Below are 15,212 nucleotides of genomic sequence, written 5' to 3' on the forward strand. Positions count from 1 at the left end.
TTTTTGTTTTGGTCAACATTTGCCATCTTTAACCAGAGGAAGCTCTGCTATCTAGATTGTTTTATACCATTCACAATTTGGGGCAAAAGCAATCAAAGCATATGCCCAACATTGTAAATATATGTTCCTAATTTCCATCTTATGAGTCCTCATTTACACCTCTGTCAAGAATTTGAGGCTGAGCACCACAGGGAGCGCAGGCACCTTCTTTTCACATGGCCCTGTGACTAGCAGCTGCCTCAGTCCTCTGCTCTTGTAAAGGTGAAAGAGTGAGAATTCTCAGAGGAGAAATTCAATACCAATGACAACTTTTAAACTAACCAAAACCTCCACTGCATATAAATTTATAAGTTAATTATGACTATTTAAATACTGGCCTGATCTTCGAGTTAATCTATGGGCAGGTCCAATTACAGGTATACTGGCATTAATCCTAATTGATCTTAAAGTTTCAGTCATTTAATACCCCCACTACTGGTGAATCTTCACTTCCCAAGGGAACCATACATGAAAGGCTATTTCAGTGAGGTTTAGTTTTTGGTGATTCTCTGAATAGCATTTGAAAAGTAGAACAAGAGAGAAAAGCAAAGCCCTCAAGTATGCTCCTTTCTCATCATCCCCAAAATCAAGGCTAATAAAATTTGTTTAACACGAGTTACATTTCTTTCAAAACTTAAACAGTCTCCTTTTAACAGGGAAAATAAAGTGTTATTGAATGTCTTCATCAGTCCATGGTATCTAGGATTTACTGTTTTGGCTTCTTGTATTTTGCAATATAACCAGGAATAAGCCTTTATTTCCACTTGCCAAATCAAATACTGGCTCCCAGGGTAATCTGGTAACAATAATTTATTAAACTACCAAAAATATTAGCCAATGTATGCTGTTAAATATCTAACAACTAGATCTCTGAGGGAAAAAATAAAAAGCCCCACTTTGTAGCATTTGCCAACTTCCATGGTGTAAATACTCCCTCTGTGGCTAATTTCAAACTACCAACATGAAGTCACTAAATGTAGAGTTGGAAACAGCTGTGCATTAGCACACTGTTACATAGTATTTCTACCAGAGAGATACAACACATGTAAATTGACTCAAGGGCATAGATAATAGTAAAATGTAGTGAAGTAATTTGCCAGTGATGAGTTTGGAGTATTCATAATTTTGTTTTTAAGATAATTTACTTAATTGTAAGTTAATACTGAGTACAATTTAATCTTTAATAATGACTATTTAAAACTGTCTTGCAAAATTCGACAATCAACTTTCCTGAGCCAGTAGAAGCCGGCTCCAGCACACCACTAACTCACGGCCCTATAGGGATGGGAGTACTGAGCACAGAAAAGATAAGAACCTGCCTGCAAAGGGAATTACCAATCACTCAAAGGCAATGAGCTGAGCAGAATATACACACAGGGCATGTGGGGTGAGATGTGAGGAAGGAAGTTGGGTCCAGGATGGGGAAGGCAGTCCTCTGAGCTCATGCTATCTGTGTATTGCCTCCTGGTAGTTGCCCCTCCAGAGGACTTGCGAGTGGCTGGTATCAGCGACAGGTCCATTGAGCTGGAATGGGACGGGCCGATGGCAGTGACGGAATATGTGATCTCTTACCAGCCGATGGCCCTGGGGGGCCTCCAGCTCCAGCAGCGGGTGCCTGGAGATTGGAGTGGTGTCACCATCTCGGAGCTGGAGCCAGGTCTCACCTACAACATCAGCGTCTACGCTGTCATTAGCAACATCCTCAGCCTTCCCATCACGGCCAAGGTGGCCACCCGTACGTACCATTTCCCCATCCTGTTTCATTCTTCTTTTCTCCTACAGGAGACCATGGGCATTCATGATAGCAGTGTCTTTTCTTAATTCTTCAGGGATGCCTGCAATAATCATTGCTCTTGAGGGGAAGGGCTTCCAACGTGACCCACTTAGGAAAGGGTACCTCATTAAAAAGGCACTTCCAAAAATGAGTTTCCAAATCTAGGCAACCCCTATCAATTATAGAACCAAAAGGACAAAAAGTACTTTAATTATTGAGTTCTGACTTGTTATAAGCTAGTCTGATTAGAAGTCAGGGAAAGTATGAGACTTATATAGACTTCAAATCTAGTTAGAGACTAGAAACCAGGAGATATGAGATAGGATGTATAATAAGCAAGTGTAAATGGTATGTTACAGATGGTAAGCGTATAACAGAGTGGAAAAAAAAATCTTATTTAAAACCACAACTGAAAACTCCCACCTCTCCTCATAGCATATTTCTTCGTGATCGTTTATTTAGTAAAATATCCTGATAGTCCATTTTGATTATAAACGTTGAGGCTCTAAAGCATCGTCTAGAAAGACAACGGGGTAAAAGAGAGACAGACAGACACAGACACACACTAAAGTCTTCTCCATGAGAAATGGAAGTGTTCTATTTATAATAGAGAAACTGCTATAGGTATGTATCTATATTTTGTATGTTTATTTAAGCACAGAAAATTTTTTGAAAATTGCATGCCAACTATTAACATTGACTACATCGAAGAGCAGAATAAGAAAGAGATGGGAAGGGGCGGCTATTTAGTTTTCTTTTTACACCTCCGAATTCTTCAATTATCTTTCCAACACCACTTGTCCAGCTCTCAAATGCCAGCTGGGTGTCCAGCAATCCAGTTCAATTCAGTTCAGTATCTATCCACCTGGAGTTAGCATCAGATCCCACAAGCTAAGTCCTCAGTCTCACAGGGCCTCCACGTCAGTTGCCTTTACAAGTCCCAGGTTGTCACCAGGACTTCTGACTGACCAGCTATAAATTTAAGGAGTTCCCACAACCCCTGCTTACTTTTGGTAATTCCTTAGAACTCACAGAGCTTTACTCTCTATTACCAGTTTCTTATAAAGGATACAACTCAGGAACAACCAAATGGAAGACATGCATAGGGTGAAGTATGGGGTGTGGAGTTTTCCACGTTCTTTCTGGACAAGCACCCTTCTCAGTACCTCCATGTGTTCACCCACCCAGGAGCCCTCTGAACCCCGTCGTTTAGGGTTTTTTTTATGGAGGTTTCATTACACAGGCATGATTGACGAAACCACTAGCCATTGGTGATTAACTCAAGTCAGCCCCCTTCCCCTCCCTGGAGGTTGGGAGGTGGGGCTGAAAGTTCCAACCCTCTCTCTAAATCATGCCTGGGTTTTTCTGCAGACCAGCCATCTAGGAGGTCCCAACTACCAGTTATCTCATAATCATACAAAAGATACTCTTATCACTCTGGGAATTCCTAGGGTTTTGGGAGCTGTGTGCCAGAACAAAGACCAAATACTTATTTTTTATTACATAATGCAGAGAATTTAGCAGTAGCAGGAAATGGGAACAAGATGTGACCATGAAACATAAGCCCCTGGGTTGGTAAATGGGACTTATCACCAAATATGGGATGAGAGATCTGAGCCCATTTTATGTAGCTCTTAAATGACAAGATGGTATCTGGGTAACAAATGTCATGAAAGTTCAGAATAAGAAGAGGTTGAAGTAGGAAGAGTTGGCTTTGAAGTCTTCATGGAGGCCCAGGGACTTGAGTTGTGCTTTGAAGGATGTAAGCATAGGGGCAAGCAGAGGGAAAAGGATTTAAGAAGTCATTTGGTCCCCTTGCTTTTCAGGTGACAAAGATCCTGTTATAATATTGGACTCCCCCTATGAATGCTGCCTTTTTTTTAATATGCCTGTAATTATCACTGTTTATATTTGACCTTTTTCTTCAACTCCTCTCGTGCCTGAGAAGTAATTTAAAATATTTGCAATGATTGTGTAGAGAGGCAGGTCACCATCTGCCGCTTTTCCCACCTTGCTCCAGGATGGGTCAGCTCAGCAAGAGCCTGGCCCGACTCCCAGGCGTCTCTTCTCTGATCCACGTGCACATGCCGTGATGAGGTTTCCATCTCCCATGGCCTTTATTACACCAATTCAGGGCATCCCCTCAGGCAAGCTCCCAGGTGACAAGGACAGAATCATGTAAGCTCCCCTGACACGCCTTCAAGTGGGTTCAGAATCAGCCCTGCCTTTCACCAAGAAGCCTGAGGAAGCTTCCAAACAGGAAGGATGAGAATCTGTCAATTTTCCAATGGGAATATCCCAGGAGAGGCACAGCTGAAATGGGAGCAGGCTCGCTGGAGAACTGAGAAAAGTCGTGCTGTCGTATTTCAGGGCTGGTAATTGGAACTCCATTAGGACAAGCATACTTCCACCTGTGCCTGTGCGTGTGCATGTGCGTGTGCGTGTGCGTGTGCGTGTGCGTGTGTGTGTGTTGTTGGGGAGGGGGCCGGGGGGAGGGTGTAGGGAATGGAAAAAGAGGGAGATAAGCAGAGGAACTAAACACGAGATACATGAGGCAAAGGTGAGTGAAGGAGAGAAGGGAGAGAGAATGAAGGAACAGCTGGAGAAAAGAAGAAGCTAGTGGAGTGAGAGTGAAAACCCCAGTATCTACTACTGTCCCTCGGTTATGCCCTTGCTTTGCTTGTATACATGAAATGGAAATTTCAGACCATCCTAGACGATTTGAGCTAAACAAGATATTCTTAGGGCACATCACGTGATCGAGAAAAGCATTCCAGACTATATTCTGAAGTTGGCTTCCTCCACGTCTTTCATTACTCTCTCTGTGCCACGGTTTCCTGGGTGTGAAATGGAAACAGTGATGTTAGCCTTTATATTGTCTCTCGGGAACCCTTAAAGCCTCTGAAGACAGTGTTCAGTTTCTCTGAAAAAGGCATTATGTTAAATGCCAAGATTCACCACCTTAGTAAGGAAAGGAAAGTGTGTTTTTTTATTTTAATAGTAACCTATTATGTAACAGAAAGCATATAAAAGTATTTATTAGGTTATGTTTGTTTACTTTATTCGTATCTTCGCCCACACTGAGTGCCAAGACCACAGTGACATGGGCTGATCCCTTACCTGGAACCCACCACCTCTGTAATGAGATTGGGATAGCCTGCCCATCACACGCCACCACACCCATGACGTGGAGGGAGCCCCAGGTAATGCTCTCTGCCCCTGCCAGGGAGAGCCATGACATGGTCACCCACATTGCTGTGTTCCAGATCTCTCCACTCCTCAAGGGCTACGATTCAAGACAATCACAGAGACCACCGTGGAGGTGCAGTGGGAGCCCTTCTCATTCTCCTTCGATGGGTGGGAGATCAGCTTCATTCCAAAGGTAACCCCCACCTGTCAGACTGCCGAACAGCCTTATTTGGGGTATTCATACCCTCAACTTGGAATCGGGGCAGCAAAAAAGGCACTCCCCCCAATCTCTCTCTCCATGCCATCAGGACACAAAGGGGCATTTTGTGGGTATATGGGCTACAGAACATTTCTTTCATAAAGGCTTGGTAAGGACTGAGTAATGGCCCTGAGCCTGGCACCTGAGCCTTGGATGACAAGAGAATGCGGAAGCAGCCACCAGCCCCAGCTCTCTGCTCAGAAAGCTCTAGGGTTTAGCAAGCTGTCATTTTAGCAAGTCTGAAAACTGAGACCTTCAAAAAGTTGGGGTGTCTCTTTAGGACATAAGAAAAGCCAAACTGAATCGGTCTTACAATCAACCCACAGCTTCCTTCTGTGCCGACAGATGCCCCAAAAGTCAGCTTGCATGGCTTCAGTCTCTAAAGGTCAGAGATGTAACACAAAAACACCTTTCACAAACTATTCATTGAGAAAATTTTTCCTTAAGCAAATTATATTATTAGTCTTTGAGTTAAAAATTATCCCAAGAGTCCTCTGCATTCATCAAAGCAGTATTTTATTTTATTAACCCTAAAACTACTTTTCTAAGGTGCCAGAGGCGCCTGACTAGTTCTAGTTTTCCAGGATTTATTAACGCCACTGATGGTTTCCCTAACTATACCACTCATAAGGGTATAATGTTTAATCACAGTCCTTTCCTCTGTCTTTATCTTTCAATATCAAAGAGGATTTTTTCAGTCATTCATCAGACTTAATGACAGATGACACATTTTTGGCCAATGACTATGATTTCACCATTGTTTTACTTCAAAATTCTTAGAGGCATGGACTGTTGGAACTGATGACCCTTCATTTTATATCTAGTTTGTTTAGTTTATAGAGACTAAGACTCAGTGAACTTAAATGATTTCAGACAGCTAGTTGGCGGCAGGCTTAAAAGAAGAATTGGATCTCCACTTCCTATTCCAGGGCTCTGTCCACTTCTCTTATGTGGATATAGTCATGCCATGGCAAGCTAAATACATCGAAGCAGACATTCTCTACACATATGTTCTTATATGTCTTATCTGCATTAAAATGGCCAGTAAAGTATGGTCGGCAATTGGATTTATAACAGGGCAGAGAGAATCATGTCACTCTGCCACTCAGGCAGGAAAAAAACCAATGCCAGGTTTGCCTGTTTTATATCCGATATGTAAAACTCTAAGAGTGGGGCTAGCCAGAGCATGCCAAGGTCATATATACAGCCACAGAGAATAGCTGTATCATCTGTAGGTTGAGGCCAGTGGGAGGTCACGCTGATTTATAAAAGTGTGGCTATAAATTACATAATAGGGCACTCCAGGTGACATGAACAGAGACCAAAGAATAGTGGAGAAGTGCAGTGCCACAAAAAAGAGCCCTCTTGTCGCCTCCATTTCCAGAGGCACACAGAGAAAATGTATAATAATAGGCAAACAGACAGACAGACAGACAGGTGGGTAGAAAGATACAAAATCCTGGACCCAGCATCATCAAGTTGATCTTTTTCATTTCCTCTTCCACCAACTTGTCTCTTTCTTCTCTCCTTTGTATTATTCTTTGTTCTACCCCTTTTCTCTTCCTTGTGCTTCACAGCTGGTTGTGTCACGGATTCCTAACTCATCTGGGTAATAAGACAATGACAGACTTGCAGCCAGTGTAACACCATGACAAACTCCAGATACAGCAAAATAACAGCTCCGGCTCATTAAAAAACTGGGAATGTCTTAGTTTGAAACATGTTGTCATGTACATAAAGATGTTTACACACATACATACACAACTAGACTCTTCTGAATAGCCAAGGGCATGCTCACCATGATAAATGCCAAAAACTCTCATAGATGGTAAGCACCAGACATTTCATTTTTGGCAAGAGCCAATCTACATCACCTCATGACTAATTTTTATTGGCAAACTCAGTAGACTCAGGAGAGGCCAAAGAAATGTTCTTGAAAATTGGTTCTCCGTTTGCCAAATCCTCATAGAGTGGTGGCATTCTTCTTGATCTTCTGGGAGTCATTCCTGGCCCCAGACCCTCAGCTGTCAGCCTGGAGGGCAGAGAAGTGGTCCCCATCTTTAATCCACAGTCGGTGTCCCACACATTTCCCTCCCATTGATTTCCTCTTTTGCTTTCTCTGCTTCTCCCTTCCCCCCTCCCCACCCCTGCCCTACAGAACAATGAAGGAGGGGTGATTGCCCAGCTCCCCAGTGATGTTACATCCTTCAATCAGACGGGATTAAAGCCTGGGGAGGAATATACTGTCAATGTGGTGGCTCTGAAAGAGCAAGCCCGGAGCCCCCCTACCTCGGCCAGCGTCTCCACTGGTGAGTGCCCCCAACCTTTCACTTTATGGCTAACCATTAGGTCACTCAGGAAAAACTGCAGACGCACTCAGGAAGTAGAGAGACAAAGGGGTGCTAGGATTTCTCCCACAGCTGAGATTAATTTGGGTACCTGGAGACAGAGCTACTCGACCAGATGCTCGAACGTCTTCCTTATCCTTGCAAGCACAAAAGTCTGCAAGAGTATTCTACGGGGAAATTCTTTGTTAGGATCTCCAGTGTATGTCTTCTGATCTTACTCACTAAGAGGCCTTGTTTGTCAGCCCCTAGTATCTTGAGCTTTGGAGCCAGCAAGAGCTAATTCACTCTTATTTATTGTGAGATTTGCAGAAAGTCATTTGACCTTCCCAAACCTTGATTCATTTGACAATGATGAACTTCATAGAAATGACATGAGGATTAAATCAGATAAAGCACACAAAGTGATTAGCACTGTGTCAATGACAGTGAGTGCTCGATAGCTTGTGTGTATACATACACTCAGAGAACACTTTTAGAAGTGAGAGCGGGAAACGTCGTTCAAAACCAGTAAATTGTGGGTTGGGTCACTGTTCAAGGTGATGACTTAAGTTGATTATTATTTCACCCCCACAGTGCCTCTCATGCAAGACCATTATATTTCTAGGTTTGATTAATTAACTGTATCGCATTTTGCTTTATTGTTTCCTTAGCTGACAAACGATGCTGTAAATTAACGATTATGATGCATGTGTGTGTGCCCTCACGAAGAATTTCTCAGAAGTTATAAATAGCTTCTGGTATCATTTTTGGCCCTCATTTTATTGATGGGAGAGTTGAAACTCGAAGGTTAAGCAATGGTCCCTGTTAGTAACAAGAGACTGAGGTAGGCGAATATCGGTACAGCTTTATTTTTCATGAACAGAAACTGACACCTAAGAAAACCAGTCATGAGTGCAGGACAAAGGCCAAGTTGGCCAGAAAAGGGAATCACAACACTATATAATGAGCCCATGTTTATGGATTAGTGATTCATACTTTGTTAATTGGATCCAAACTAAACAGCATCAGGTGCTGAGGCTTATGCTCAGACTAGAAAACACTGGTTTAAAACTACTGTGGCATTAGATTATGCTCCATTAGAGCACCGGTTTTCCAGGGCCACGCCTCAAGGCAAGGAGGAAGTGGAGATGCAGGTCTCTAATTACTCCCACTCCCATGCCCCTCACACCCTCCAACCGAGGCAGCTCCACTTTTGTCTGTTTTATATTTTGTACAATCATTTAAGATTCTGTTCTTTAAAAAAAGAATATTAGCCCTCTCCTCCCCACAGGCTTTAAAACCACTATATTAATCCAAATACATTTTAGAAGAAACGCTATAGCCCTAAAGTCTAAAAGTACTCTGGACACCAGTGTCCAAGAATCTCTCCAGACACCAGTGGCCCGAGTTTTTCCCCAGTTCTGCTTCCCAAGGTTAGGCTGGACCCTGAAGGGTTGATTTGGTAACACGTGTAGATTCTCCTCTTCTGATGCGGAATGTTTCAGGGTCCCCAAATCACTTCTGTGATTTGATATTAAGAAAGTATTAGTAGGAAAAAAAAAAAAAGCTAGAAGGAGATGGTTCATGAGAGGGCAGAGAAGAACATTACAGAGGGAGGATGCTTTTCTTCCAAAGTACTGACAGCACTTAGAGAAGACAGTCCAACTCTGCTTTAGTCTTCTACTTAAAACCACATTTTGACAACATTTGCAGTATTTTTTGGTTTGGAATTTCCTTAAGATTAAAATTAAAAGTTCCAGATCTAGTCATCTGTGGTAAAGCCAGGCAGAATTTTTTCAATTAAGAAAAAAACTCCTAGTTCATATTTTGGGATTGTGTACAGAATTACGAAGAAATGGAAAGACAAATATTTATTCCAGTTTACTTTTTGAGTAGGATGTGTGTTTGTTTAAAAATTAGGGCCTAACTTGAAAGTAAGCTGATACCTCCTTGACTGGAATGGGACATGGTTACCCAATGGCCAACTGAAGGGCCGAATCCAAGGACGGCTGCAGAAAAGATGGTTGGCTCCCAGCCCTGTCTGCTGTTTTTAAGAAACGATTGTTTAATTATTTCCCTACGCTTATGTCTGACCCACACCAACCCCCTGCTGCTAAGCTCTGAGTCCTCATCAGGCACGCAGGCTGGCTTCTTCCAGGCAGGCCATTTTGGGAATTCAAATTACAAGACCTCCTGCAGCCAGAGTCCTCGGTGCTACACAGTCACATTTTAATATGAGCAATCATTATGATTAGGATTTGGGGACTTAAAAGAGCTGATGGACAAAAGCCCTACATGGTCATTTGAGTTTTGGTGACATCTTTTTTTTTTCAAGAAGCTCCAATTCATTGAAATGCTTCACTTTCTTTCTCATGCATATAGAGAGTCATCTATTTACTTCATTTACTCAACACCCATTTACTGAGTGTCTACTATGTTTCAAGCACTATGCTTATTCAGCAGTTAGGAGATAATTTCCTCCATCTCATTATTAAATTAAATGGAATTTAAAAGGCCCAAGTTACCTAAAACCACTAAACATAGCGTGCAGAAAAGAAAACATCTGGATATATTCTGTTAAATCTCATTATTACTCCAAATATGAAAAACAGAACTTCACTTTCACTCCAAACCAGGTGGCACCAAACCCAAAATGGTCTGGTGATTTTCATTTTGGCTGGTGCCAGACCAAAACTCCTAAGATGCTTAACAGAGAACAGGACTGGGCTACACCCAGAAGGAGGGTGGGGTACCCAGCGAAAGGCCCAACTCAGAAAGAGAGAGAGGCTCCAAGTCAGGCTGAGACAGTCCTGAGGGAGACACTCCATTCTGGAGACAGACGAGGAGGTGGTCCAGTGCAGACTGGTTAAAAAAAACAGAAAACAGTCTTCGTCAAGACTCTCTGGTAACAAGGGAAAAACACTTTCTTAAACTAGCTGTAGCAAAAAAGATAATTTACTGGAAGGACACAGAGTGTCTTATGAAACCCCAGGGCCAGAAATGCATCTGAGTCTCACAAAAGACTTGAACCAAAAACTGGACAGTCAAGAACCGAGTTATTCTCTATACCTTTCTAGAAGCGCCACAAGGTCACTCACTTCTGCTTCTCTCTGTGTATTTGCTCCTAAAATTCTGCACCCAGTTCCAGTATGTGTGTGACTGGGGGAGGGGTTCCCCACACCAAGCAATTCTCTGCAACACCAGCTGGGTGTCCTACCATTCGACTCAAATCCAACACATCTACCCGGAGAGAGCATCGGATTCCACAGGTTGGAGGGCTCAGTCCCACAAGACTACCCTCCACTTCTGATGCCAATCACGAGTCCAGGTTGTCACCCGTGCTTCTGACTGACCAGCTACAGATTGGAGGTTCCTACAACCCCTCCTTGGGTTTGATTAATTTGCTAGAGAAGCTCATATAACTCATGAGGAAACTCATTTTCTCACTGAATTACTGGTTTATCACAAAGGATATTAAAGGATACAAATCAACAGCCAGATGAAGAGATACACAGGCGAGGTCCTGAACAAAGGAGCTTCTGCTCCTGTGGAATTTGGGGCCCACGGCAGTGGCACATGGAAGCATTCTGGTTCCCCAACCTGGAAGCTCTCCAAACCCAGTCCTTTTGGGTTTTTATGGAGGCTTCATTACATAGGCATGATTGATGGACTGACCAGATGTCAGGGGTGGGACTGAAAGTTCCAACCCTCTAATCACCTGGTTGGGTCCCTTGGCAACCAGCTTTCTCCCTTGCTTTATTAACATAACAAAAGACAACTTGATCACTCTCATCACTTAGAAAATTCCCAGGGTTTTAGGAGCTCTGCACTAAGAAGGGAAAACCAAATATGTATTTATTAAAAAATCACCTTTTCCCCTTTCTCCTCTTCTCTCTCTCTCTCTCTCTCTCTCTCGCTCTCGCTCTCGCTCTCGCTCTGTCTCTCTGTCTCTCTGTCTCTCTCTCCCCAGATCAGATATTTTCTATTTATTTGTGAATATGGTAGAGAATGGCCAGACCAGCCCTGGCTCTACATGGTCCAAAACCAGCTAACCAGAAAGCCAGAGTCTGTGGTTCCAGTTCCAAATCCTTGAAGAATATGAATATTCATGTTAATCAGCCCCAGCTAGAGGGGTGTAGTCCATAATAAATGCAAACACGGAAGCCAGGCCAGCTCTTTTTAGAAGGTAATGAGTAATTCAAAGGAGGGCACGTCAGCCATCCAGACACACCATGAGGAGTTGAGAACACCATTTTCTATTCTACTCACTAAGCCCTTTCTATTTCCCTTCTACATTCTCTCACCTTGCCCCACCGCCACCATCATCTAATTCAATATGAACAGGACCCCAAGTGGGTGCTGGAACCAGGGTGGTAGGACCCCTAGGAAACCAACCAGCTTTTCCTAGGTAACACCATCCCACAATGGTGTTCCCTTCAGGTGCTCAGTGCCAGAGGCCAGGACTCATGAGGGACACATGCTGAATAACCTGGAGGGACTGTGTGTGACTGCAGTGCCCTCCTGGCTCAGGAATACGCAAGAACCGGTGGGGAAAAAATAGCCCACAAGACGCTGTTCCAAAACAGAGATCCTTGTTTTTACAGAAGAGCAAGTTTCCCCAGAAGGCATATTTCATATCCACAAATACAAATGTCTGTTGGGTTTTTGACTGTCTTAGCAGCTGGTTGACTGAGTTGTCGGTACAGCTGAGCAGGGACATCTTCTGGATACTCGTGATGCCCTCATTGGCAACCAAGTTGGAAGTCTCAGATGTTTAGACAGGGCTGCCAATTTCATAGGTCTTTCCTTGGGGCTCACGGAATGTGAGAGCTGGGCAGCTGGGCACACACGAGAAACACAGTTCTCTGTTGTCTGTCCCATAACCTCCTGACAGAACAGTGCTGGCCCTCTCAAGACAGTAAGTGCCCTTCCCCTGCCTAAACTGGGAAGTGCCAATCCTAAAAACCACAGCCCCGTGACAGCAAGATTCAGGGGACCTAAGATCCAGTGTCTGTTCCCCCACTGAAAAACCATGTGTCCTCAGGAAAGAGATTTTATCTCACTGTGTCTCAATTTCCCCATCTGTAAAATGGGATGATAATACCTATACTCTCTCTGACCAACCAGGCTAATGTAAGGAGGAAAGGAAAGGAAAGAGCTTCAGTCAGAGGCTCACTTCTCAAACTTTTTTTTTTTCTATTGGATCTTTCTCATTTAGTCATTGATGGGCCCACGCACATCCTGGTTCGAGATGTCTCCGACACTGTAGCCTTCGTGGAGTGGACCCCACCTCGAGCCAAAGTCGATTTCATTCTCTTGAAGTACGGCTTGGTGGGCGGGGAAGGCGGGAAGACCACCTTCCGACTGCAGCCTCCCCTGAGCCAGTACTCGGTACAGGCCCTGCGGCCTGGCTCCCAATACGAGGTGTGGGTCAGCGCAGTCCGTGGAACCAACGAGAGCGAGTCCACCACCACCCAGTTCATAACAGGTGAGGCTGTAGGTGGGGTGGGGCAGGGGCGGGGAGCAGAGCCTGAGGAGGGGAGAGGGTGCTGAGCCAGCTGGTATCCTCATGGCAAGAGGGGCATCCAGGGAGAGAGATGACGTGTGCTTGGGCATCCACGTATCACAGACACTGCAAGAAGGAAGCGAGAGGTTTCAGGGCATCCTGGTGAGGTCACATCTCAGGGCAGAGGAGCGCACAGCACCAGTGGATGGGAGAGCTGGGTTCCTGTCCTACCTCTGCTACCAGCCAGATCTGTGACTTGACAGAAGTCTCTTCCCCTCAGGTTTCAGGTTTCTCCTTTATAAAATGAAAAGTTTGTCCTGAAGTCACTTGACATCCCCATCGCTAGCCCAAAGGGAAATTTTGTGAGGGTTCAGTACCCCTTCCTGGAGTCACTTTATTGCAATTTGCCGGAAATGGCTGTAATGACTGCATAAATCCACAGTGACTACACCAGCACAATGGCGTCCCTTGGAGTTGTGCAAAGCCGGGCCTGCGTGCCTGGAAGCAGGCCTTCCACCTGAGAGTCTGTGACTCATCCTGCCGTTTGCGGGCACCGGCAAGAAGGCTAATGTAGACCCGGCTCCAATAGTCGGGAAAGGCCAGACCTCACGACCTGCTCCCTGGCTCTCTAGGAGCCCATCAGGCCAACCAGCTAGTGGACAGGAAGGTCAGGCACCATCCAAAGACAGGCTCCCTGGCACTCTCACTGGGTGATTGGGGGCTGTGATCCGACAGTGAGTCTCTGTCTAACCCAGATACCCAGTCTCGGCCTCTCTGCCCTGTTGGGGGGCAGCAGGGGGGTGGTCACACATCAAGGAATGTCTCCGACAACTCCCCAGTTGTTGCAGAGATCAAAGGAAACTGCTGGCTTCTGTAAGATCTAAGAACCAGCATCTCCTGATGGGGTAAAGTAGGAGAATCACTAATTCAGGCATCCTACATTGAGTGGTGGCCTAAGCGTCTGTTACGGGATGGGGTAAGCCAGCCAAGGGGCTGCAGGGAGGTTCAATAAACAGCACCATTACCCTCCACCTGTGTTTAAAATCAGCTGATAAATAAGGCAAAGAGTAAGACAGATGGAGGCCAAAATATCCCCTAGATTGGAGCATGTAGCTTAGTGTTGGATGGGCTCGCCAACGGATGAACCCTGTGGACCTGGGCAAGACCCCCATCTGGCAGAAGCTGTGGGGCTACGCAGGTTAGGGCTTACAGCACAGAGGAACAAGCAGAGGCCGATCCCCATGTGCAGACGGCTCCCATGAGAGAGGGTAGCAGGAGGGCCGTGCCCAGGCCTGCCACAAAACTCACCATGGAAGCAAGTCCGTCTTCCCCAGCAGAAGAAAGAGGGAGGCCGGGAATCTCATAACGGGTTTCCCTCCACCCCAAAGGAAACATTCCCTGTTACAAGGGAGCAAGCATGGACACTGACGAACCAGAGACGGCAGCTTGATTCTGAAAGAGGCCCTCTCAGGTTTGCTCTCCAGCCCCTGTGTTAGACTCCACCCCAGCCACGGGTCGCTGGTCAGATGTTTTACTGAACACACGTTGGGATCCCCAGTGACTGTGCATATGTCTTTAAAATAAAGGGACTACATTCTGCCCATTTCTCTTGCCGTCTTTTCCCACACTGAACCAAAACTGCTCAGGGCCTCACACACAAGCTCCCTTCTTGGTGAATTCAAGGTCAGCCCTGCCCACCCCCCAGCCTTTGCACCCCCAGGACACGGTCTGCTCTGGTGCTGGGACCTCCTGAGGGCCATGAGTCCTGCATTCTTTTTTAATTTCAACACAGTTTTTGTGTGAAAAGTGGTTTCTTTGTGCTTTACTCAGATAAGGAGTTTGAAGAGGCAGAAAATGAGACGAGAGCTCTCCAGCAGCAGGACGGAAAGCATAATTCTTGATGTTTACGTCAACGAGATGGAAGCAGGACTGGCTGGTGGCCCAGGAAAATTCCAATCAAGACAATTACATTCTGCCTCCTAGAAGCTCCCCCAGAGTTTCCGTTCGTTGCGTGATTCTCTGTTTGCGGTTGCCTGGAGGATGGGCAGCTGCTAGGTAGCTACCTTCTGCAGGCAGCAGCAGCCCGTACCTCCAAGCTGCCCCCCTCTGCCCGAAGCG

General features: G+C 45.1%; 1 protein-coding gene and 1 long non-coding RNA gene across 3 annotated transcripts in view; one reads left to right on the forward strand and one right to left on the reverse strand.

Moving 5' to 3' along the window:
* LOC109552916 (uncharacterized) overlaps positions 1 to 15,212 on the reverse strand; it is a 371,016-nt gene that overhangs the window by 163,978 nt on the left and 191,826 nt on the right. The gene's annotated exons all lie outside the window — the stretch shown is intronic.
* TNR (tenascin R) overlaps positions 1 to 15,212 on the forward strand; it is an 83,062-nt gene that overhangs the window by 9,161 nt on the left and 58,689 nt on the right. The window contains exons 3-6 of the mRNA XM_019952114.3: positions 1,511 to 1,774; positions 5,080 to 5,195; positions 7,420 to 7,570; positions 12,807 to 13,076. Coding sequence (XP_019807673.2) covers positions 1,511 to 1,774; positions 5,080 to 5,195; positions 7,420 to 7,570; positions 12,807 to 13,076 — 801 coding nt within the window. The remainder of the gene's footprint in view (positions 1 to 1,510; positions 1,775 to 5,079; positions 5,196 to 7,419; positions 7,571 to 12,806; positions 13,077 to 15,212) is intronic.

Source organism: Tursiops truncatus, chromosome 1, assembly GCF_011762595.2.
Source record: "Tursiops truncatus isolate mTurTru1 chromosome 1, mTurTru1.mat.Y, whole genome shotgun sequence".
NCBI classification, from domain to species: domain Eukaryota; kingdom Metazoa; phylum Chordata; class Mammalia; order Artiodactyla; family Delphinidae; genus Tursiops; species Tursiops truncatus.